At 38.3% G+C, this 24,826-nt stretch overlaps 1 protein-coding gene across 17 annotated transcripts in view; it reads right to left on the bottom strand.

Annotated features, from left to right (window-relative positions):
* SYNE1 (spectrin repeat containing nuclear envelope protein 1) overlaps positions 1-24,826 on the bottom strand; it is a 290,057-nt gene that overhangs the window by 37,584 nt on the left and 227,647 nt on the right. For all 17 annotated transcript variants that reach the window (XM_054279435.1, XM_054279434.1, XM_054279440.1 and 14 more), the window contains 17 exons: positions 24,381-24,563; positions 23,410-23,559; positions 21,742-21,918; positions 20,981-21,136; positions 18,099-18,254; positions 17,180-17,350; positions 16,403-16,536; positions 14,788-14,992; positions 13,342-13,524; positions 12,218-12,364; positions 11,031-11,185; positions 10,582-10,729; positions 6,731-6,825; positions 5,537-5,771; positions 4,656-4,850; positions 2,708-2,833; positions 1,817-1,972 (listed from right to left, as the gene is read on the bottom strand). In XM_054279435.1, coding sequence (XP_054135410.1) covers positions 1,817-1,972; positions 2,708-2,833; positions 4,656-4,850; positions 5,537-5,771; positions 6,731-6,825; positions 10,582-10,729; positions 11,031-11,185; positions 12,218-12,364; positions 13,342-13,524; positions 14,788-14,992; positions 16,403-16,536; positions 17,180-17,350; positions 18,099-18,254; positions 20,981-21,136; positions 21,742-21,918; positions 23,410-23,559; positions 24,381-24,563 — 2,772 coding nt within the window. The remainder of the gene's footprint in view (positions 1-1,816; positions 1,973-2,707; positions 2,834-4,655; positions 4,851-5,536; positions 5,772-6,730; positions 6,826-10,581; positions 10,730-11,030; positions 11,186-12,217; positions 12,365-13,341; positions 13,525-14,787; positions 14,993-16,402; positions 16,537-17,179; positions 17,351-18,098; positions 18,255-20,980; positions 21,137-21,741; positions 21,919-23,409; positions 23,560-24,380; positions 24,564-24,826) is intronic.

The following is a 24,826-nucleotide window of genomic DNA, read 5'->3' as shown; positions in this document are numbered from 1 at the left end:
AGCCACCTACTTGCCATTGAAACAAACTAGAGTTGTACAGCAAAAATTTCTGTGACTGCCTGTAAGTTCAGGGGTAAGCGCTGATCTCAGATTTCCTGTTAGCTACATCCTATGCACAGAGACAGGCACCCAAGCGTTAAGCTCAGGAGTCTGTCAATATCTTGTTTCATAACATCTCTAACCCAAAGTTTTCATTAAAAGATAAAAATTGTATTTTCTTACAGTTCTTGCTCACTTTTAAAATTTTATAAAATATTTTAGTCTCAGTGATTAAATTAAAAAGAAAAATGCTTCACGAAAGCATAAAAAATCCCCCAACAAATATAGTACAGGCCACAGTCCAAAAGTCTGTGCCATTTGTGCCTGAGCTCATGAATACAAAGCTAAATTCAAGATACACTGTATTTTGCAAAAGTAATTTTTTACTCGAGTCTCAATACACTAATATCATAGATGACTATTTCCTGTGTATAAGCATGCCATCTTGAGAGACTCCAAAGCACTGAGGTGTGCTCTGACAGGAAAGATTAGGCATGACACATCAAACAAGCAAATGCTGCAGTTAACACAGACGGAAGGAAAACATTGCTGCGTTTAAGAAATACATGTAACTGTGGTACTACCTGCAGTGGCAGACCCAGACGGACACTGAAATCAAAAAAGCAGAACATGCTAAGCAGCAAAATCATCTCTCCAGCTTCAGACACTGGTACAACTACTTACTGCCTCCCCATTGTGATCTGGGTTCTTTCTGACTTTGTATCGTAATTTCAGCTGAAAAGATGAAACTCTTTCCCAAATTAAAGTGATGTGCTTTTTAACTACTGCTTTAGCTTGAACAGGGGCATACACGTGATCTTGCATTTCCTTTTTGTGGTTCTTAACTTGATGACAGCTTTCCGGAAATAAGCAGCAGATGAACAAAGGGTTGCACTAGGTTACATACTCAAACACTCAGCACACTTAAAACTAAGATAAAACTTCTTTACTTGGTTCCTTCTTTTACCATAAACATACAAGCAGTGACTGAATAGTAATTTATATGTATCTACACTTGTTCGTTCAAATGCAACTAACTCATAACAAATTCTGTGCTGGTAACTGTGAAGCACTTTTCCTACTTTGGGGTTTTTGAAACCTTCACAGGTACTTTCCATAAGGTAACTTTTTCAAATTAGTCCCAGCATATTTGGACTGCAATCTCTGCTGAACCACAGAAACAACATCAGGATAATCTGAAAAGCTAGGTAAGGAAGACTCCACACCTGGAGTGCAAATCAGAGGCCAAAAGCACACTAGCATGATGCAGCTGAAAAAATTAAACAATACTTCTCAGCTCCATTTTGCAGGCAAGCAAGTCACCCTCAGACTAAAAGAAATGCAGACACTGAGGCCTGAAGTAGGAGAAGGTATCAGCAGAACTGAAGGTACAATAGGGCAATGTTGAGTGGGGAGAGGACAACCTTTCTGAGTACAGGTCTTCCACCAAAGCAAAGTCTAACTGTACTATTTCTGTGTTTTTTCATCAGCCAGACATCCCAAGTCCCACAGGTCACACTGTGAACCTTTGGTTGATTTTTCAAGGCTGTTTAAATATGACCTCACAGACATTACAAAGTTCAAGAGATCTAGAAGCGCTAGCAGTAACTAAAGGAATATTTCAATGGATGTTTCCCCTGACTCAGAAAGAATTCACTTTTGAATATAGATGTGTCTACATGAATCCTTTCTAAAAGCTGCCACTTGGATTCAATTTTTCTCCCAACACTTTTGTAGCCTGCATACTGCTCCCATCAGTGCTCAGTGCTGCACTTGCCTGGTGGCACAGCTCTTCCCACTGCCTGTGCAGAAGTTCTATTCTCTCGCTCAGGATTGAGATATCATCTGCGCTGATATATACAGACAGGGTCTCCTTCAGCAGGGAGAGGTGTGCAAGGTCATCTGTCCAACCTTCAACAGCATTCTCTAGCTCCTTAATAGAAAAACAGAAGGAAAAAGGACCAGTTTGCTAACAAATAAAAATTTGAGTGTGTTGGTGAAACAGACAAGCAGTGTTAAGTCACAGATTTAAGTGACATCTGAGCAGACCTACCGTGTCAAGGAGACTGTTTAAGCCCAATCGCAAAGAAAAAGAAAACATCAACCCCAAATTTACCAATATTTTCACAGATAGTATTAACTCCCCAGTAGAGAATGAAACATTAATTAACCTTGTAACAAGATTCTACTCAACTCTCTGAAGTTCAAAGGTATCTGGGAAGTTCAAGTACTGGTTTGGACTTCTTTATATTCAAAATATTTTCAAGTTTGTAATCCACTTCCAAAATGCAAATAATACAGTCTAGAAGTGTTGTCTAAAATCCCCATAGTCACTTCACCTCAAACAAAAATCACTCAACCAGAAGTTTAGATATCATGAGTTTAAATTTGAGTTTAGAATTTCTGTAACAGAAACATACCAATATACAGCTTTTCTACAGTATTTTTCAGACCCTGTTCTGGTATCGCTTTGATCAGATCTATATTTACTCTGAAGGATTTGCATTATGGTGAGATCACTCTGGTATTATGGTGTCCATATGTTTCTTGTCATGGGGACGGCTGACTGGTTTGCATCATCAGTAATATGAACCCAGTTAACAACAGAAGAAGTTACTGCACAAAGGCAAAAAAAGATGAGACAACAATCAACAGAGAAGTGCTTTACCTTGCAACGAATCTGCTCTGCATGCAACTCATCATGGTGATCTGGCAATGGCTGAGAAAGCTTTTTCTTGAATGATCTTAGCTTCTCCAGGGAGTCTCCTATGCCCTTTTCGCATTTTTCCCAGTCCTGAAAGCAGAATGTTTATTAGACTTCAGTTCTGATCTGTGTTATATTTATGTCAGTTGATTTGCCTAAAAATAACATGCCCTGAAAACTCCCTCTAAATAATACAAGAAGTCTCAGAATTTGAGTGATGCGCAGAATTTTTTTTGTTTAGGTCTCTGTTAGTAGACCTTTACACAAGGTTTTCTGTTATTAAAATTTTGTCTAGATACAACTCCATCCTTTCAGCAGTCCCTCCCTGACAAAATTAATTTTCCACTTCTTTTCTTGAATGCCTGTATTAATCACACCATTACTCTTTTACAAGAGCTTCATTCAGGTGCATTAATCTCTGTGAAAAAAAAGAAAAAGTGGTTGGGGAAACTGCAAATTCAGTGCAGATTGAAGCACCTTCTTGAAATCAGCATCTTCAGTATCAGTATCTTCTTTAAATCAGGATTCTAGCAGCTTCACCCTGCTTTAGTGTTTGTATACTTTACAAAATTTTTAATTTTTAATGTGTTCAGTGTAAACAAACCCTAGAAAGTAGCAGTATGGTTTTACCTGCCTCACCTGCTTGTTAAAGCCTTATATTAAGACAAAGAGATCCCTAATAAGCCCCCAAAGAATACCAAGAATACCCCAAAGAATATGTGTGATACCAGAAAACACAGAACCTATATTGAAACTTGCATTGTATTGGAACTAAGTCTTCTGGTTCCAAGAATTTCTCCTTCTACCACTGCCTTTGTATTTCTCTCCTTCCTTTTTTTCCCAGTCTATGCCAGTATTTCATGATCATCTTGATGAAGAATTAGCCATATCAATAATATGACCTTGCATGAAAATAGCCTGTGATGTTCTTAACACTCTTCCCCTGCTCCAGCATGGGGTTCTTCCCATGGAAGAGAATACCCCACAAACTTTTCCATGAGCTTTTCCTATGGGCTGCAGTTCTTCACAAACTATTGTGGAGAGAGTTCCTCCCATGGGTTCCCTCCAAACTCTCAGGAACAGGCTCCAATAAGGGTCTGGTACAGAGTCAGAGACAGCAAAACAGCCCTAGTGTGAGCTCTCCATGGGGTCACAGGTTTCTTCGGGCATCCACCTGCTCTGGCATGGGTCCTCCATGGGCAGCAGGTGGACCTCAGCTTCCCTACAGACTTCCATGGATTTCTGCTCTACCGTAGAGTTCCATGTCTCTACCATGACCTGCAGGGTAATCTCTGCTCTGGCTCCTGGAGCACTTCTTCCCTCTCCTTCACTGACCTTGCTGTCTGCAAAGTCACTGTTGTCACACTGTCTCATTCCTCTCTATGGATGTAATTGCTCCTGCACAGTAATTTTTTCTTTTTCCATCATCTTAACTTATCCCAGAGGCACTATCATCATCACTGCTGTGCTCAGCCTTGGCCAGAAGTGGGTCCATCTTGGACCCAGCTGGCACTGGCTCCATCAGACACAGGGGAAGCTTTTGGTAGCTCACAAAAATCCCTGCAGCTTCCATCTAGAAAAATTTTGCCACTCAAACCCAATAAAAATATGTGTAAAAATTTGTGCAAAATAAAATAAATTTTTGCTGTATTTTGAAAACAGGAGTGGTATGGATATATTTTCTTGGCAGTATTCTGGAAATATCAATTACAATATATCCACTGACATGCAAGCCTGTTATGAAGTATTACCACTCCCAGTTTCAGAGGTGGTGAAGGGTAATTTCTAGTTCATGTACTGTAAATGCAGTTCTGCATTTGTGTTTGTCCATTGAGAGAGCATTCCTCCACCAGGGCTCACAGTGAGAAACCAGAAACTTGCTGAAGAAGTACAGAAGGAATTGCACACTTACTTTTAGCAGCAAAGCAAGCTGTTTCTTTTGTTGCTCCAGCTGAGTGCTGACTATCATCCAGCGCTCCTGGATTTCAGTAAGCTCTGCCTGCAGGACTGCCTCAGCTCCACTGTCAGCAGACAGCAGCAGCTGCTTCCCAGCCTCCACAGTGAGGATGTAACTCCCTTGTTGCCTTAGGAGAACTTTCTCTTTGAGCTGAAAATATTAACAGTTTTCTGTCAGCTTTGTTCTTTTAATTACAATTAGCACTTAATTACAATTCAGTAATTCACTCTCAAGCCCATATTTTAGTTGGTTGCATATCCTGTCTTACATATGAGCTGTGGCCCAAACACTTTACCCTAACATTTTCACAATCATTTACTGCAGCAAACCTTTAGAAAATTTCTCCAAGGAGATGAAGACATGAAGGACTCCTTTCTCCCCATTATTGTCAGTATCTCAACTCTTCTTAAACAGAAAGATTTCCTCTAGATCCAGCTATACTTATAAGGGTTGTTATTCTTATTATATCCATCTTCCAGCTAAAAACCTTGAAGACACCAAGTTGCTTACTAGACACTGTTAACCTCTGATGAAGATGGACACTCAAGGAATCCTTGTTATCTGGTATACATTCAGCAAACAGGTCATCACTATATTTTCAAGACTGTTTCAGTGTGGCACTAGCTGAGAGCAAAAACAGAAGCAAAAGTGGCTCAAGAGCGAGGGCCCACTAAGTTCTCTCTTTCATGTTCTTTATGAACTCTACCTTTGCTTCCATCACACTTCTGATGTTATGCCAGTCCCAGAAAAGAACTGGGAGAGCAGACATTTTAAATGGTGAAGGCTGTAAAAAAGGCAGGGATCTTTTCCTTTTTCTACAGCCGCACTGCACATACCTGCACTTCATCCAGCAGCACTCTTGCTTGCTGCAGTGGGACAGGAGCACTGCCCAGCTCGGTTGCTGGCTGGCAGGACACCTCCAGCAGCCACTTGCGCAGCTTCTCTGCCATCTCCGTGTAGCGCTGCCACTGGTGAATCCGGCTGTCAATGATCCCCCTCATCTGCTGCGCTCGGCGAATTACTCCTTGCCACTGATTGCTCAGAAGAGTCAGATTCAGATTAAATTCATCCCTATTGCAAATAGATAAATAATAAAAAAGACAAAGTAACCTTCATACTTGGATATGTTTGCTTAATGAAATACATTGAAGTGAAAAGGAAGGTGTCTGCCAATTACAAAACACTAAGAGAAAAGCACTGAAGTCCTCTGAAGGCTGACTGAGGATAAGAACTTCACACTTCATGTACTGGGAGAGTTAAAGGGATTCAATTATTGACGCCTTAAAAATCCCAAACCCTTAATGCACAAAACTCTTCTACCTTCTTCCCAGAAATACACAAAGAAAACCCATAGGTTTTGCCAAATTCATAGTAAATCATAGAGATTTCACATTTCACCCCCAGATTTATTACTGAGTTCAAAGCAGGCATAAGATACACATAGTATTACTAAAATTCTCACATTCCAAAAACCAGTTCATCTTTGTAACATAACCTTAGCAAAGTCAAGGCATATGCACAACTGTGAAGCCACCGGAATTCCACTGATTTTCATTCATTTGATCACAAGTGTTTAAAATGAAATCCTAGGCATCAACGAATTCCTACTCCATCACATTAGGGCTGCAGGTGTTCTTAAATGGCAGTAGGGAATCCTCCTGGTGGAGGCAAATCCCCAGGTGGCATAAATCAAATGTAGTGTCACTGCAGGCTCCTTTGGTGAAAGTGACATTTTGAAAATACATCAGAATAGATATATATGTAACATGCTTTATATTCCAAGACAAATCTTTGTCAGAGAAGCGGCCTCAGAAGGTTATTGTATTCCCCAATGCATTCACATGCCCCATAGCATTCTAAAGAACAGTGTCTTAAGATCTGGCTAATTAACAGCTAAACCACAGCAATAGCAACTTCCACTTCAGAAGAGCATGATCTGAACACTGCCATCTGCTACCTTCTCTGTTTGGAAGTCTCCCACTAGACTAACTGCACATAACCAGCAGCAGCAACAACACAGCAATGTCTACCTGTCATCCACCTGTCCTTGTTCTAGGAGGTGCTGCCCATCAGAGATAATTGAATGCAAAATCTGTTGGCGGCTGAACATCTCTGCCTGGAATAGCTGTTGTACAGGAGACAAGGAGGTTAAAACAAGATCTTACTTTTTAATTCTGTCTTTATGCACTGATAAAAATGAATTTTTATATATTCAATCACATTTCAAATTAATTCAATGGGAGTTTTTTCATGACCCTAATAGAACCATATTGAAAACTTTCATTTTAGATTTACTTGCTGCTTCTAGTAATCATTATTAGTTCCTCAAGACTAATATTATAAAGCTAAATTATATCAACAGGAGATAGGTTTTACGTTTCTGAGCACAGTTGTGTGATTGACACTCTAATCTGCAACAAAATCTAGATAGGGTATTTTTGTTTGGACAGAAAGGGCACTTTTTATTTTTTGACATGTTTAAGAATTTTATAATCTTTTGCTTTGTTATATAGACCATGTGTGATGGTGTTATATAAACTTTAAATACACTTTTACATTGACAATAGAGCCTTAAAAGAAACAGGCAACTATGTATAGGAGCTAGAAATCTATTTTCCAATTCTTTCAAGTTTTCATATTTATTTTCTAATTTCCTTCACAAACAATAGCAGTATAATAAATTTTCACAATACTTTTAAAACCCTCTTATTACTTAAATGTTACTTAAGATAAAAAAAAATTCCTAATTACTACTTAAGCAAACATAACTCAAGTGTATATACTTCTTAAATTTATTTTTAAAAGCATCTTTCCTTTTAGTAATGGAGCATGTCTCTATGTAAGATTCTTCAGAAATATTTTATGCTAATGGAGGTGCATGCAGGCATCACTGGATGGACTCTATGTTCAAAAGGTTTACAGAGAGTTTCAGAGAAAAATTATACTGGTATGAAGCTTGAGGTTTTTTTTTCTTTAGTTAGTGATGGTATTTGCAGTTGACAGAAGTTCACCCTTGCCTGAACAAAGAGCCACTATTCTCCACTTCTCTTATATGGCATCCCACCAGCTCAAATTGTGATTGTACCAATCCCTGCATCTGCACCTGCCAGCAGAACACCCACTGGCCCCTGTGCATTTAAATCTCTCAAGCACATTGTGTGTAGTTAAGGTCTTCTAGATGATGCAGTAATTTTTTAAAATGAGATTTTGCCTCTCTGAATCACTGAGCTAACTATGAGGTGCTACTCAGGTCATACATTTTCTCATAGAAAGAAATAGGGTTGTCTGATTTCTTTACAGAAATATTTGAGACTGTTTGAATGCCTTGGCACTTATCATTGACTGAACCTGAATCAGAGGGAAACTGAATGCTATTATTATCTCATGAATGAAGCCACAATAGCATGGCACTGAGAGTTTCAGAAAGCTGAGCAAAAAGGCAAGAATTTTACTTTCTGTAACATCTATTTTTGTCAAGTTAGGGGACACGAAGCACAGGAGGTAACAGCATCTACCAGCATTGTTGACAGATTGAGACTAAACAGAACACAACTGCTGCAATTGGTTAAACAAGTCCCCCACCCAAAAACCCCAACATTTCCCACCCTCCCCTCCCTCCACACCCCCAAAAATCTGAAAACAAAACAAAACTAAAAACCAGCAAAACCAATTCCTTCAAAAGGGAAAATTTTAATACTATTTTAGGAGGACAAATGAAATAAAAACTTATCAAGCATGATAAGTCCGCTTAGAGTAGATTAATTCAATCCCCACACGAAAGTAGAGATATTTTGGTCACCATCCACCTTTCCATATTTACACTCTGTACATAAGAATACTCTGTTACCTGTTACTCTGTTACCTAAATTTGTCACCCAAATTTATTCTCATATGTAGATTGCCATGAATCACAGAAACAGGAGCTCAAACAAGGAGGAAAGGAGGGCAAATGTTGAAATGCACAACACCGGCACACTGGGGAAAATTTTGGTAACTGAGTTAGCAAGGAACTTCCTTCCCCCTCCCCTGCCAGCACTTTCTCCCTGGGAATACATTGAGACAAGCACTTGTCTCAGTGCATTCCCAGTGCTTGGGAGTCCCAAGCACTGTCCCATGTACTGGAGAACCATGCAAGAGTGATTACAAGATCGTCCTGGCAGACTGATGCAGATGTGAGCGCTAGCACATGATGTGTGAAAAGACCATCACCTCCACCTTGTGAACTCCACCAGGAAGATATTTCTAAATAAGGCCACTGAGGTGGTTGGGGTCTTCTTTGGGTAAAAACCAGCAAAATTTATGAGTCACTGGAAAGGCAATAATAGAGCTGGAAGCATTTAAATATCTATTCTAGGAATTCAGGAGGAAACAGAGTTATTTTCTCATTATTTTCAAAAATACAAAGCAAAACAATGTGAAAATGCATCTCAAGAAGTTGATATTGGACCCCTTCTTCCACAAGTAGTGAGAAGGAAATTCATAGTGACTGTCAGGAAGCACTGAAAAGGATATTTTGTAATGAATACAATAAATGTGCGTTTTGTAATGAATGCTTATAAAAAATGCCAAAAATAAGTTTAAAAAAAATAAAAGCAGGTTCCTTTTTTAAGGATAAACTGCAGCACTTAAGAAACAGATATTAATCATCTTAATTCTGAGATGACTTTATAGTTGCAAAATAGGGCTCAAGTAGAATGCCCAAGTAATATTCATCTGCACAGATCAAAGTTTCAGGAAAGAATTAAGCTGAGATCTCAAGACAAACGAATGCAAGAAGATTGCCCTAACTCCCTCCAGATAATTATAGCTATGACTGGACACAACAGAAGTAGGAAATTATCCACTTAGAAATGATTTCTAGACATTCAAATCTCAAAGACCTGAGATGTTTAAGCATACAGAGACTGTCCAGTTAATGCTGGCAGCAATGAAAGGAAATTAAATGGATGACATTTGTGAAAGCAAAGGCAGCTAGATGCTAAGGCAAACGTATGCTAAAAATGGTTGTGAATTACTTTTTGCTATCAGACACTCATTCAAACACTATGCTATGAGATATAAGGCAGGAGAGGGGGAAGGACATAACTCTTCCTGTAATCCAGCCTGAGTCTAGGGGAAGGTCAGCTGAAAAAGTTGTGGGAACTGAAACTACTGGGGCCACATGGGAGCTCTGGTATGAAAATTGACTTCTTTTACTTGATCTTTAACAGGAATCTTGGCAGTAACAATATGGGTGGAGAAAAAATGTGCACCACTTGACTTCACAGAAGAATCATAAACTCTGAATCTAGTACTAGTAAAAACTCTGAATCAGTTTTTCCCTGCAGCAAAAGCTGTGCTAGCTCCTGTTACAAACAAATGACTCTAGCATGCAGCAAAGACCAAATGAATTTGCTCTCCAAGGAAATGTTATCAAATGGAGGCCCCATGGTGAACTGTAGAACTCAGTACTTGACCGAAAAATCTTCCTTTAGCATGCTTTTCAAATGCTATATGCATTGATAACTTAGTAAAAAAAAAAAAAATTCAGAATAGAGATTTTTCTCCAGTTATGAGTGAAAGCAAAGAGCCAAACAACATGAGAATTGCTAGGTTTTTTAGGGAGCTTTGGTTTCCTTGGTACAAACAAATCTGAAGTAGACTAAACGCAGGGGACACGCACTCACAGGCACAATGATGCATTACACAGACACTTGAGTCCTCCTCCACGCTGGCTATACAGAAGCATATTTGCATGCTTCTGTTTTTAAGTTTTCCTCATATGGTGCACACAAATACAATTCAAGGCATGCTATTGTATCATTCAAAAAAAGAATGTGCATTCCTTCTACGTATAAATAGTATGTGTATTAGCGATGTATAAATAGACATAATTACTTGCCTCGTGTTCCCTCTGTTGCTCCAAAAGCCTTTGGTAGTTTCCTGAAACCTCTACTGCCAACTTCTGCTCAGTCTGAACTAATAAATCCATCCAAGTCCCACATTTCTCCAAGAAGGTCTGCTGCTGCAGCAAGAAAGACTGTAACTTACTGAAAGAAAGGAAGAGAGATGGATTCAGGTAATTCCAAATCAGGGTAACACTTTTCCCCCTTACCTATCTCATTTATTTATTTAGAAAAGTAGCAGTCCCACTCATTTCAAATCCTGTTAAATTGTGGCAAAAGTGAGCCAAAAATGAGCATCTCAGTTCAACGGCTTTGCTCTTTATTTATAAGTACATCAAAGAAAAGGAACTTTGGTCAATAAAATACCTGAAACATTTTTATATTCTGCAAAAGGTATACTTTCTAACTTGTAGAAAACGGTAAGACAATCTTTATTTATCCTCACCTGAATCTCTCTGTAGTCTGAGATGAGACCAGAGACCAATGTCTGTTCAGGTTCTGCATCCTCTTGATTTCCTTGTCATTCAGAGGAAGCCTGTAACCCAGCTCATTGAGACGGTCCAAATCAGGGGCCATGCTGCTGAACTTCAGCATTTGGCTCTGCAACAAACAATAAAAGTGATAATGGGAAGTTCATTAATTACATTATTATTATGAACTAGCACTCAGTTAGATTTAGAATGGCCTTGGTTGCCACCAAGTGGTAAACAACCTCTATGCCAGGGAAAAAATTATCCAGTATCCATCTTCTGGTCCCAGACCAGGAGAAAACTTGTGTTCATGTTTAAAAGTGTGCAGAGAAATATACTCAAATTGCACTGAAGTGTTTTGCTGAACTGATGATTTACACATCAGAGCTGAAGAAGCAGGCTGGTGTTGAAAGCCCTGTGGTAATACTGTCAAAATAAGTGACTTTTTCCTTGTTTCTTAGCCTGAATTCTAGGCTGGTAAATTCGCACTGAAATAATTCAAATTTTTATTTTCAGGTTTTGTTTTGCAGCACAGAAATACTCAATTCACTCCATAAGGAAAATGCTCTGCTTTTTAGCATATACGAAGTGGAATTCTGTCTTTAGTTAATCTTGATGGAAAAAGAATGGAAGATTCCAATGACAAAAACAGCCTAGATGGCAAAGTTCACCAACTTCCTGTCATGGGCTCTGAAAAAGGGAGAGGGAAAAAAGAAGATCCACAAAAAGAAGAGTGTGCAAGACCTTAAATGGAAATCACACGGTACACACTATGATTGTTTCTTCAGTATATCAAGTTACCCAAATGTATAAAGTACTTCATACCTAAAGGATATAACAATGAGACAGGAATTGAATAAATTAAAAAAAAGTTGAGAGAAAACAAGAAGAAATATTCAAATCCTGCTACTTTCCATGCCTATTTTGATCTATTATTAGTTTTATTCTGAACATTTTGACTGCCTTTTCATCTTTACTCAGGGGCAATGTGACAATCATTCCCTGACTGCTGTCAAACTTCAATTTCTCATTCTTACACTTTTCATGAGTGATAGTCCTTTACCACCTAGAGAGTGCACATATGATATCTGTGCATACTCTGCATACAAATAACCAGGCCAACAGAAGAAAAACCCCAGCATTTCTTTTGTTTATTAGTCACCTTGAGTTGCTCCATTCTACTCTGTATTGCCGAGACATCAGATGAATGACTGGGATCCTGTTCTTTCAATGTTTCTTCTGCTTCTGTTATCCAGGTCTCAAGGACTTCCAGGTTCTTGGCAAAGGTTTGATAGTCCAGGACTCCAGCCTTGAATACAAAAGGATCCACAGTTTAATAACTTCAGCTTCATGGCCTCCTTTACACTCCTGTTTATCTCATTATATATTTGCAAACAGTTGAATTGGCCAGGAGCAATTGTAACTGCTGCTTTGCTTGCATACTGCAAAATTAGCTGGATTTTCTTTAGGTTAGGAGAGGATTTTTGATCATAGCAAAGGAAACATTTCAGCAAAGTGCATAAATGTCTCCTTACTTTGAAATGGATAATATTTTCTAGGTTTCTTTTATGAAAGAAACTCCTGTTTAATTTATTGCCAGCAGAGAGAACTAGTAACTCTTATCCCAATGTTAAACTGAAAACTTTTGTTGTGTTTTGTCTCCTTACAGTACAGTGATACTATAAAAACAGTGACACTGCTAGATTTCTTGAGTAAATCTTCTTTCCTCTCAAACAGAAGCTGCCATCTTTGTGGCTTTTTTATCCAAATAGTTTCCTATGAAGTACATTCTTCCATTCCTTTTTTCCTCTTTAGACCCTGGTGACACAAGCAATTTGGCAACATCTACAAAACAGACTTTGGCACAAATGGTAGGTGTCAGTCTGGCCACTGACATTAATAGGGATGGCAAAAAATCACTTCTACACAATATTCTCTCATTTCTTTTTCTTTTGAAGAAATAGGCAGGAAGAGTGGTTGATTTCAGGGGAGCAGTAGCTGTAGATGCACTATTGTTGTGTGCTGAAAACATGGCCACCTTGGCATTCCAGACAGATATTTTCCTGCATGAGGTTTGCTATCCTTATCCCAGAATTTGGACCTTTTTACAAGGTCTCTTTGCTGGACTTGAGCATATTTTCTACTCTCAGCTTTGGCTTCCAGGGAAGTCTAGGAAAAGCTAACAGGTAACAGAACCCTCTTTTCCCAGGCAGATTTAGCTAATTTATGTGCTTTCAGGAACCAAAGGACGATCACATTTGAGGACTGTAAACACTGTCTGCATACCTGAAGTGCAGCCTGCTGCTTGCGGAGAGCTTGTTCCAGGGTTGACAGATTCTGGTTCAGAGAGAGATGATCAGACTGTATGGCTGCTGCTGCTGAAGCCTCCACCTGGCTTTTCAGCTCCTCCCCCAGTTCTTGAAGAACAACCAGAGACTCCTGTGCTGTTTTCAGATCTGTGAGTACATCCTGTTGCAACACATTGAATAAGGACATGAATAGTTAAGCTGACACACTGGTGGTATCATCATCCCCTGATTTAAAGGAAGAATGAAATGACTGAACTCAGGCACTGTATGGAAAACTTTAATTCACTACTGCATTTCAATATCAAACTTTTCTTAACTTACAGTTACATTCTGTATGACTTGAAGAATAAAAAAAAATATGACAAGAACCTGTACAGAAAAGAACTGAAAAAACACAGTGCTCAACTACCTTTGAGCAAACCCGAGTTGTTGATGAGGCAATAACTGTTGAAAGAAATCTTTTGAATTTACTGAAATGATGGTCCTAAGCAGTGGCAGCCATCTCTGTGAATTGATTCAGGTGTAGGCCTCCTTTTTCCTCCTGCTATGATTTACCAGGAGGGCTGAAAAAATAACTTCTGTAAATGACCTAACAAAATTGTTATAGAATGAGACACCAGGAAATAAATTATTTGAACCAAACAATTTCCATTTCCAGTCCATGGTGCCTGATTATGGCAGAAAATGCTCCAAAAGATCATGAACATGTTTATTTTTTAAACACTAACATTTTTTCTCACTGAAATTGTTTTGCTTACATTGAGACAATTCATATTTTATTTTTTTGGTCAATGACACTTAACATTAACTTAAGTTCAAAAGAACCAAAATGTAAGCACAGAGGAGGAGATAAATTATTCTGCTGCCTCGAGATACCATCTTGAAAAAGGGAGAATCTCAAGGTTTCAGAGACAATGGTATCCTTCCATAAGGAAGAATAAAGACATCTCCAGCTTTCTGAAAATGTGAACAGTCTTGATTGGTGGGTATATAGTAAAAGGATTTTGAGTTTCTTTCTATTATAAGGAAGTTAGACATGTAAGTTCCTTATAATAGAAAGAAACTCAAAAATCCTTTGACTATATTGGTAAAGACACTTTCCCAAGCATAAATGCCTTCATTAAACAGGACCTTAAGACTGAATCAAATGATGCAATTTACCCACCTTCCCCAGACAGAAGACTTTCGATACAAGCTTCTGAAACAACATAACAACAACTAATGGAGAGATCAAAATTTAGAGACACTCACTGGCATTTGGGTAGCATACATGCAGCTGTATCCTATGCCTAGGCTGCATCAGTAAAATGAAATATGTAGTATACAAGATTCCAAAACACCAACTACAGCAATGGAGAGCTTCTAGATATTTTTTTTTTTTTTTAGCCCACAGAGCTGAGAAAAGCTGCAAAGATGAACATACATTGCAGTCCTGAATCCAAGAAGTAACTTCATCATCAGCGATGTCTTTGCCGGTTGCAGTCTTCAGGAGTTCATTGGTCTGCTCTTCTCGCTGGTGCACCGTGGAAGAGCACTGCTGGTAGCAGTCCTTGTACCTCTGCCACAGCTGGAGCAGGGCCCTGCTGGCACGCAGCCGCTCTGCAACCTCCTGCAGGAGGTTGTTCCACCTGGGGAGGAGACTGTGTCAGCGACCCAGGCCTGGGAATCTGCAATAACAATCTGTGTCCCTCTTTCTCTCTGCTATTTCCCATGGTCTCTCAACTTTTAGAAAAATTGGCAATAATCAAGATACAGATATTTGGTGAAAATATTACCAAACCAAGGAATTTCTGTTTCAATACCAAACCTGGCTGTTCTGAGCTGTCACAATATGTGTGATGTGTGCCACATCTTGGATGCTGTTTATTAATTCTGGTGGTCAGAGCTGCAGCACACTTTTTGTAGTGAACCTCCTGCTACTTCCACTTAGTACCCTCAGCATTACAAGGCATCCATGACTACCCATGCACTGCCAATAGCAGATTCCTGTAAGGGCCTAAGAGGACCAGAACAGCTGTAAACAAGACACCATTTCCTCTCCTGCCATTTTCTCCCAAACTCTGACGCAGTATTTAGTCATAAAGGTCTGTGTAACTCACTTGTAAAATACTCCCAGACATATTAAAAATCTTAATATTTCTATTATCCAATTAAATGTCTAATCTCCCTTTGAATTCTTTTCTATAATAACTTCCCAGTGAATTTTCTTCTCTAATAGCAACCAGGAACACATGCTTTCTCAAATGTGGTCGTAGTTACCAAACTGCCTAATTGTTTCCTTACCAAAGAAAATCACAGTATTTATCAATTATTATTATATGATGAAAAGCAAAGATTTTGGAGCAAAAATTCTGCCAGCCATCACTGAAATTGTTAAATTCTATGGTATCTTAATAGTCCCTCTTCCCACTTCCAGTTTCTAGGACAGGACTGAACACAGATTAAAATAAATTCAGTGTGATTTTGCTTTCAAAAAAATTCCCAGCTTTCCACCAAACTATCTTTTTTCTTCTGGATCCTCCCTTCCTGTATCTGAGTAAAGCCTTTTACTAGTTCTTGCCTGAATTCAAAGCTGGGGAAGCTGTTTGCCAAGGTACTGGTGAGGGGCTTAGATCTTTCTGTCTATGATGCCCTTCCTACAAATAGAAATAGCAACCTAAAATTTGAGGAAGCTGATGCAAACCATTGAAACACTGCAAAAAAAATTTTCAGATAAAGTTCTCAAATTTCAAGTGCAGTATTATTTTCCAGGATGGTATTTATAAATCTTGGTTGGCAGTGAAGCACAGAGTAAAACTACTAACATTCATGCTCAAATGCTCACTGGAGAAGGTATTTCATTTATTATGATGAGTAAATGAGAGTTTTACTTCAATCCTTGGCAGAAGGAATAATCCTGCCTGTTCCAATAAACCTCTCGTAACCCCAGGAACTTAAAATAATAAAATATAAGAAAAACAGGGATAATGGAAAACTGGATAATGGATAAATACAGATTTGCTACTGAAAATAAAGTTTAACACAAAGACATCTTCTACCTCATATTCACTTCTTTCAAAGTGTTGGTAAGTGTTTCAGTCACTGGTGGATGACATTCTTTCAACAACTCATTGGTCACAGAACCAAATTTCTGTAAACTATTCTCTTGTTTTTCCAATTCATCTTGTAGGCTCTAATGCAGAATAACAATGAAACAAAACCATGAGTTAATAAAATTCCACAATGTAGAAGCATTTCAAAATAGTATGCACCAATTGCATTAGATTATGAACAAAAACTTGATTTCATGTGCTTCATATAAATAAGTTGTTTAATATAAATATGCTTTTTTTTACAATGGTAAATTGTAAAAAAATACCCTATTTTTTTACAATGGTAAATAATATGCTTTTTTTTTACAATGATAAATTACTTGATCATGTGAGTGTCTCAGCTCCTGGAACATTACTTTCTTTGATCATCAATCTACTGCAGGGTTAGTGGGGGGCTAAAAATGTGATCTCAACATGCACCAGTAGCTCTGAAGCCAGATGATGTAGCACGAGAACCTTTAGTTTTTATGGCCATTAGCATGATTTAAAAACTTGTAACAATTTGATGGTATGGCTCAAAATTACAAAGAACGTCAAAAATCTAAAAAGAAAACAACTATCCCACATTATTTTTTCTGCAAAATGAAACATGCAGGAGCTGGTTTACAATGTGTTCTCCTAATGTCATGTGATTTTAATGTGCCAGTATGTCTTCTTCTTATAAGCCAAAACCTTACAGTTATCTGTATCCATGCAATTTCAGATAAAATTAACTCTTTTCACCTGAAGTTTATCAACTTGGACTTTCACAGCTTCCAGAGAACCAGTAAGAAGATAAAAACGGGACAAAGAGTATCTGGCTTCTGTCAGGTAACTGTTCAGTTCCTCATAAGCCACTTTGTAAATGCTCCACTGATCAAGAACAGATTGCAACAATATCTTCAGCTGGCTAACCTGGGAGGAGGGAGGAATAAACACAAAAGTAAATTAAAAGCATTCAAGCTATTTGGGATTTGTTTAAATAGTTTTCTTCCTTGGGATCTCACATGTTTCTTGCCCTAAATGACTAATTTTAAACCTATTGGATAATGAAGACTTTTTACAACCATCAGTTGGGTTTACACTGGGAACAGCCTAAAGTTCTATTTCATTTTATAAAGGCTGGATGGAAGGGCCAAAGTAAAGATGTCAAAATTAATTTTACTTTGGTCCAAAGCAGATCAAGGGAAGTTCCTTGAGACTACACATATCCCTAAGGTAGGGAAATCAGCCTATGGAAATCACCAGAGAGGCTAGGAATAACACACTGCATTCCTTCTGAGAAGGCAGACAAATGTCGATCAATGCTGAATTTGAATGTTGAAAATTAACGCTGATCTCTTCCTTATTCTGTGAGACCTGTGGGATTGAAAATAATCTAAAAAAATTTGGTACCTTTACACTAAATATCAGGAAGCATCTCAAAAGCTTCACTTACAATGACTAAAATCATTGTTGAAATAAGAAATATTATACCCATTTCATGTGGTATGTGTACACACAAACTTGGGGATTGATGGCTAGAGAGATGGAAAGAGGGACATGACTCAGAATCTCTTCCCCTACAACACAGAAGAAATCCAGTAGCTGCAACTGTTAATTCTCCCTCTCCTCCATGCCTTATTCCTAGAGGTGAAATTTTTCCCCTTACGAATTCTTTTACCATATGATCCAAATTGGCCCAGGAATGGTTAATTTCTTGCAGTGTATTCATAACAGCAGAAGAGACTTCTTCTTTCTTGTTCTGTACCAAAGAAAGACCACTCTTTTCTACATTTTCTACTTCTTTTTCCTTAGTTCTTATTGATTCTTCTAATTCCTAAAAAAAAAAAAAAAAAAGGAAAAAAGATACCTGAGTTTAATTGACTAAATAATACCTTGATATAGAAAGGATGCCCATAATCTCCTAGTTTAAAAAATAGGAAACATGCTGGCATATGCTGACTTTACATTCTCAAGGCATTCACAACTCATCAGCAATTTCATTGAATATTTTATGTTCCCTTTAAAGTCTGGCAGTTTGTTGTTGGTTTAAATAGAAGCACATACTCTACAAAAAACTTCTGTATAATTTTCTGCTCTCTTGTAAGAATAGAAAATTCCTTGAAAAGAGCCATTCCTAGCTGGGAAACTACCTATATAATTTCACAGCATGGTGCAGGCAGATCAATGTAAGTCCTGCATTGCTCTGACTCATATGGGAAGCTCTGGGGCTTCAGGCAGCACAAACACTGAGTCTGAGCAGAGTGGGGCAGTAAGGCTTGCAGGCTTCAGGCCAGCATAGATTTGTGTTCACCTGTGAGTATGATACAGAAAGCAGACTGTGAGGTGATTACAACCTTGTGTTAGCCCTACATTTACTAGCACACCATGTGATCTCAGGTTATTTTGTCATTTTAGGCAAGCCTCTCCTCACTGAGAGAAACAGATCAACAGAGAAAGAAAAGAATACAACAGAACTCTGGTCAACCTGAAACCTCATGTCTTTCCATAAATTTCACTCCCTCTGAATCCCAAAACACAACAATCGAACCACTGCCATAAGAGACTTTACACTGTAGACAGTTGGGAAAGTTTTTGGAATAAATAGAATTTATCCCTGCACAAATATGACACACTTTTGTCTATATACATATTTGTGAGAGCATTTTTGCAGCACTATTTATTCTCAGCCTTTTTTCTCCTGTATTACTTCACATTTCCTCAAATCTGGCCATGACCTTGTTCCAGAGTGCTGCCAGACATATATGTCATTTTTAACCAGTTGACAACAACACAAACACTTCAAAGTTGAACATAATAAATTTGACTTTCCAAAAAGTGCATTTTTGCACTGAAAAAAATAATCTAACTCTATACAATGTTGTTCCAAAATTCAGAAGAGGCAAAGGTTTCAAATGCCAAGACCAGCAAATATTTCTGGTTCTCTTGGAAAAGGGCTTTTTTATTCATAATTTAAAACTCATAACTGAATTAAAGATGCATTATTTGACTGGAAAAAAAAAGTTTAACTTCACTTATTAATATGATGCCAAGCAGCAACTAGCATTGGTTAATAAATAAACTCCAGCTTTTGTACTAGTTAAACTGGATATCTGGGAGTGTCTGACACAGTTATTTCTTAAACAATTTGTTTCTCTGCTGATCAAAGTCTTGTCATTCATAACTAACTCCCCAAGTGTATTTGCTAACTTCCCTGACCAAAAGGAACCAAAAAGGTGATAAATCAGATTCAGCTTTGAACTCCAGCCAAGCAGACTGCTGATTATGTCAGGCTATGTTAAATTACCCTTGCTTTAGTTGTATGGGTTTATTGTGCTGAAACCATAAAGATACGTGAATTAAAACTAAGCACTTCAGACAGATTGAAAACTCAGGTCAGCAATTTCAGAAAAAAATCTGACCTCTAACATATCTGGACTAACCACCCTATTTGCCTTTACAGAAACAAAGATGGGTTTAATGTACTGGTGAATATATAGCAAATTCTTTTATAGATTTCATTTGAATTTACAGCTGTTCTCTTTGTGAGGAGATGAATGCTAGATTATATTTGTCCCATTAATTAAATTAATGCAGGAGAAACACATAAATTTAAACACACTTCCTCAATCCCTTTCATGGGGATGAGAAGACCAAGATTTTGTGCATTTAGTTGGCCTGAAGGAGTTTTAATTTGATCTGGCGTGAAATTTATTATATGGTATCTGGTAGGACAAAATTATTTTGAACAAAAATTATGTGATGCCTGATACTGTGTGGAGGCCTTGTCTATAAATTCAGAAGTATCTGTTCTGCCTATATACTTGCAAGCTTTAACTCTGGCCTGAAAGCTCCAGAGGTAAGCTTCCTACTATTTATATATGTGCTGCTCTGAGTAAGCTGTTCAGAGAAAACTGTGATACCCTATACAGCCACAACACTGCTGTGTCATCCTTGTATGAATTCCATGTGAAAAACTGTGGTGGTTTTGAACTTATGTGCATTATGTATAGCTGCATTTTGCCTCATCTCATCTTTGCACATCATAATCATGACTCTCTATCCTTTTCTGGATAGTTAAATATTTGAAAAAAAAACCCAACAAAAAAACAATACCCAGGTTTCTAAATGAATGCCTAAAACTTCCTTGGGTTCTAGAATTTTTCTCTGAATAGTCAGGTGGAACATATGAAATGGAAAAAGAATGGAAAAAAGTGGGGTGTGGAGGAAAGATAGTGAAAAGGCAGAAAAAACCCATAAGACTTGCTGAACAGATATGACAACATCTTCCTTTGACAGTCTTCTAGTTCAGTATGCCTGGCATGCTTTGAAATGTCCAGTGTAGAAATAATGATGACTTTAGTTGGTCTTAAGCAACTTTGAAACATTACAGCTCCTTCCTCCTCTTTTATTGCTGGCACCTTAGGAATGAAATCTCTCCTTTACTGAGGTCAGGAAGAGTTGAGTCACTGATTTCACCAATATGAAGATTTCATATGGATTTATCAAGTGTGGTTTCAAACTCCTGGAAAGAGAACATTATTATTTATAAGTAGACATTACCTGACAGTCTTTCAAAGCATTCTGCACCGAAGCCTGGTCTCCAATTTTTTGTTGCTGTTTCAGCTTCTTCTCTTGGGTTTCAAACCAAGTTTTTAGGCACTGCACATTATTTTCATATTCTGTCCAGGATTCCTGCAGACTTTCCAAGAGCTGAATCTGCAAAGAAAAATTAGTATATACATTCTCATACTATTATCTTTATTGGTGGGTCAGTTATATAAATCATTGAAAACCAATGCACAGTAGTGCCTTCTTGGAATTCAGTACTTTCAGAATTTAAAAACAGTATATACATTCAAATTTAAATTGTAACTAGTATTTTTTATAGAATTAATAATAACTCTGGCTTCATTCAACTTGGGGAAAAGAGGGCAAAAGAATCAGCTCACTGTGCTGTCCAATCCTTATAGGGAGGCATGGGGAAAGTGCAGGCAGATTATTCTGGGGGATATCAAATAAAAGGGGAAGACATAACAATTATAAGTTGCAACATGGGAAATCCTTATTGGGAACAAGACAAAAACTTGTCCCCCACCCGAGTGGTTAAGCATGAATCAGCTACCCAGAAGAATCTGTGGAATCTATCCTTGGAAATTTTCAAGATTCAGCTAACCAAGTCCCCTCTGAGCTAACTGTAAAGTTAGCTCTGTTTGAGCAGGAGATTGACCTAGATGACCTACAGAGGCTTCCAACCATTATTATCTTATTATTCTACACATTTTGAGAGTTCACTCCAGAGCAGCTAGGTTTTTTTTCTTTACCTTTTCTGTTATCAGGCCTTGAAGGATCTGCCAACGTCTGTTCATTGCTCCGAGCTGTTCTGCAAAATCAGTTTTGTCACTGCGTTTACTTTCAACATCCTGGCTGCTGATTTGTAGCACTGACTGGTTCACAAAGTCGACAGTCAACTGTTTGCAATTTAAATCTATCTTGAAACCCTAGGAAAAAAAAATTGAATAAACAAAGCAGCACATAAGCACCACAATTTCTCACCTTCCTGCAAAACAGAGGAAAAATGTTCAACAGCTACATCTTTATCACACCGTATAAAAGGGTCTTTTAGCAATTGGGCAGGAATTAGAAGACAAGTCCCTCCCACTGTAAGAAAGGAGAGGGTTCAGCACCACTTGATGAAGCTCAAGTTTATGGGACCTGATGAGATGCATCCCAGGGTCCTGAGGGAGCTGACTGATGCTGTTGCCAAGCCACTTTCCATCATATTTGAAAAGTCATGGTGGTCAAGCAAATACCCAATGACTGGAAAAGGGAAAACATCACTCCTATCTTTACAAAGGGAATAAAGGAAGATCTGGGGAAGTACAGACTGGTTAGCCTCACTTCTTTGTCTGGGAAGATCATGGAACGGATGCTCATGGAAGCAATGTTAAGACACATACAAGCCAAGGATGAGATCCAAGACAGCCAGAACAGCTTTACTAAGGGCAGAGTGTGCCTGACCAATCCAGTGGCCTTCTATGGAATGACTGCACCAGTCAACAAGAGAAGACTGACTGATGCCATCTACGTAGAATTCTGTGAGGCTTTTGGCAGAGTGCCAAACGACATTCTGATCTCTAAAGTAGAGAGACATGGGTTTGAAGGGTGGACTATTCTGTGGACAGGGATTTGGCTCGGTAGATGCAGCCAGAGGGCTTTGGTCAATGGCTCTGTGTCCAGGTGGAGACCAGTGATGAATGGTGTCCCTCAGGGCTCTACTCTGGGACTGGTGCTCTTTAATACCTTGATCAATGACTCAGTAAGATCAGACGTATCCTCAGCAAGTCTGCAGAGGACATGAAGCTAAGCAGAGCAGAAAACTTGAGAACTAGGCCCATGAGAACTTCATGGAGTTCAACAAGTCTAAGCACAAGGTGCTGCACCTGGGCTGCAGAGATGAACTCATTGAGGGTAGCTCTGCAGAGAAGGATTTGAGAGTTCTCATGGATAAAAAGCTGGACGTAAGCCAACAGGGTGCCCTTGCAGCCCAGAAGGCCAACTACATTGTGGGCTGCTTCAAAAGAGAAGTGGCCAGCAGTTCGAGGGAGGTGATTCTGCCCCTTTGCTCTGCTCTTGCGAGACCCTGCCTGGAGTACTGCATTCACTCTGGCAGATACAATAAGGTTTAATAATGTGCATATTGCTTTGGATTTTCCTAAAAATTAAGGCAAGCATATTAAAAATTATATTCCCATCATAAGTAAACAGCAGAATTTTTTGTAGCAGTTTTTTGTAAGCCAAAAGTAATTTTGGCTTCTTTTCCACAGTATCAAATATTTCACAGTTCTAACTTGCATACAATTCCAACCGCTCTAAAAGCTGGTGATTTTTTTTTCCCTAAATCACTTGTAATTTACATATTTGTATATATTTAATTGTGATAACAATGGAGAAAATTCAAAAGGAAAATTAATAATATTGCCACTCAGTACCTTGTACTTCTGGACATAACCCTGAATTGCCTTCTGTCCTACTACATTTTTTATATTTTCTTCATCCTGCTGAATTATATTTTCCATCAGCGAAATCCAGCTCATAACTTCAGTGATGGCATGGCGAGAAGGAATTTTGTCCATCTGGAGCTGTTGAGATAACAGACTTAGAGCTCACGTTGTAAAGAAAATGGATAAGAATTCCTTGCTTTGCATTAGCACAGTTTCAGTAGTAGATAGAGTACTGCTTGCCTGCATTTAATTATTCAAAAATATGCTCTATGACATTTTTAGGTGGACATATATATTTTGCATTACAAGACAATTCAGAGAACTATAGAACAACATTTTATTTCTTTCCACCATCCCAGATTCAGTTAAGATTTGGGACCCTTCCTCTCTCCCCGTAAATCACAAAGTTATTATTAACTCTGAGAGCATTCTAAGTCATAAACTAAAGCAACAGCTTACAATGATAGCAACTATATATTAAGGCCCCTTTTCAACCAGTATAATTCTCTAAATTCAGTATTATAGCATTAAAACCCCAAAACTACACAACCAAAAGCATCCTGTGCCTACACATACTAGCAAAAATCAATAATGTTTTTAGATCTATTTTGTCTTCCACAGACTTGAACCTAACCTACTCAATTTGAAGAAAACCACTATCCAAACCTGACAGGGCACAAGAATGTTAAATGCTTTTTTCCAGAAAGCTTACCGGTGTGTTGAAAAAAATCTTCACCTGCTCTTTAGTTAAAATTTAACAAATGTAACTATGAAAGTCTGAAACTAACACTGATGGGTATTAGGCAAGCAGGATTTGAAACTAAATGTCAGCTTTCCCACAGTAAAACAGGAATGACTTTTTTCTTATCTTTCCTCACATGGACAAACTCAGAAAGGAAGCAACTAGTCAGTGCCATCTGTACAGTCTTAGAATCAAAGGCCATTGCTGGCTTTCTTACCTGGTGCAGCTTCTCTTGTACTGCTGGGATCTGTGTGAGGAGCTCTGTCCATTGGGTTTCGATGTGGGACAATCCTGCACGCAATGTAGCTGTATCTACTTTCTTAAGCCTGAGGAGTTGGTTCCCAGTACTCAGGACAGAAGATTTCTGTGATGATTTAGTATCCACTTCTTTTGAAAACTCCTGTAAGTAGAAGCATTTTTTGTGGAAATAATTAAGTACTTTTTAATTTTACTTAGTGTTTTAGAACCCCCAAAAGCTAAGAATATCTTCCATTCCCTTTAAAATATGTACTTTCTATTAGCATTCACCAGCTATGCTTCAGAGTAAGTTAGAACAAAAATTGTGTTTGGTCATAAAGCCATTTTCTGTTTTCAGAATCCCCAAGATTTACAATCCTTGTATACAGCAAAGAAGTGCTTAATGTGCATGCACGCCAGCTGAAG

Source organism: Melozone crissalis, unplaced genomic scaffold, assembly GCF_028551555.1.
Source record: "Melozone crissalis strain CALT ecotype California unplaced genomic scaffold, PUWL_Pcris_2 ptg000027l_1, whole genome shotgun sequence".
In the NCBI taxonomy this organism is placed as follows: Eukaryota; Metazoa; Chordata; class Aves; order Passeriformes; family Passerellidae; genus Melozone; species Melozone crissalis.
The sequence above is the reverse complement of the archived record's forward strand: the minus strand, read 5'-3'. Positions and strand labels throughout refer to the sequence as shown.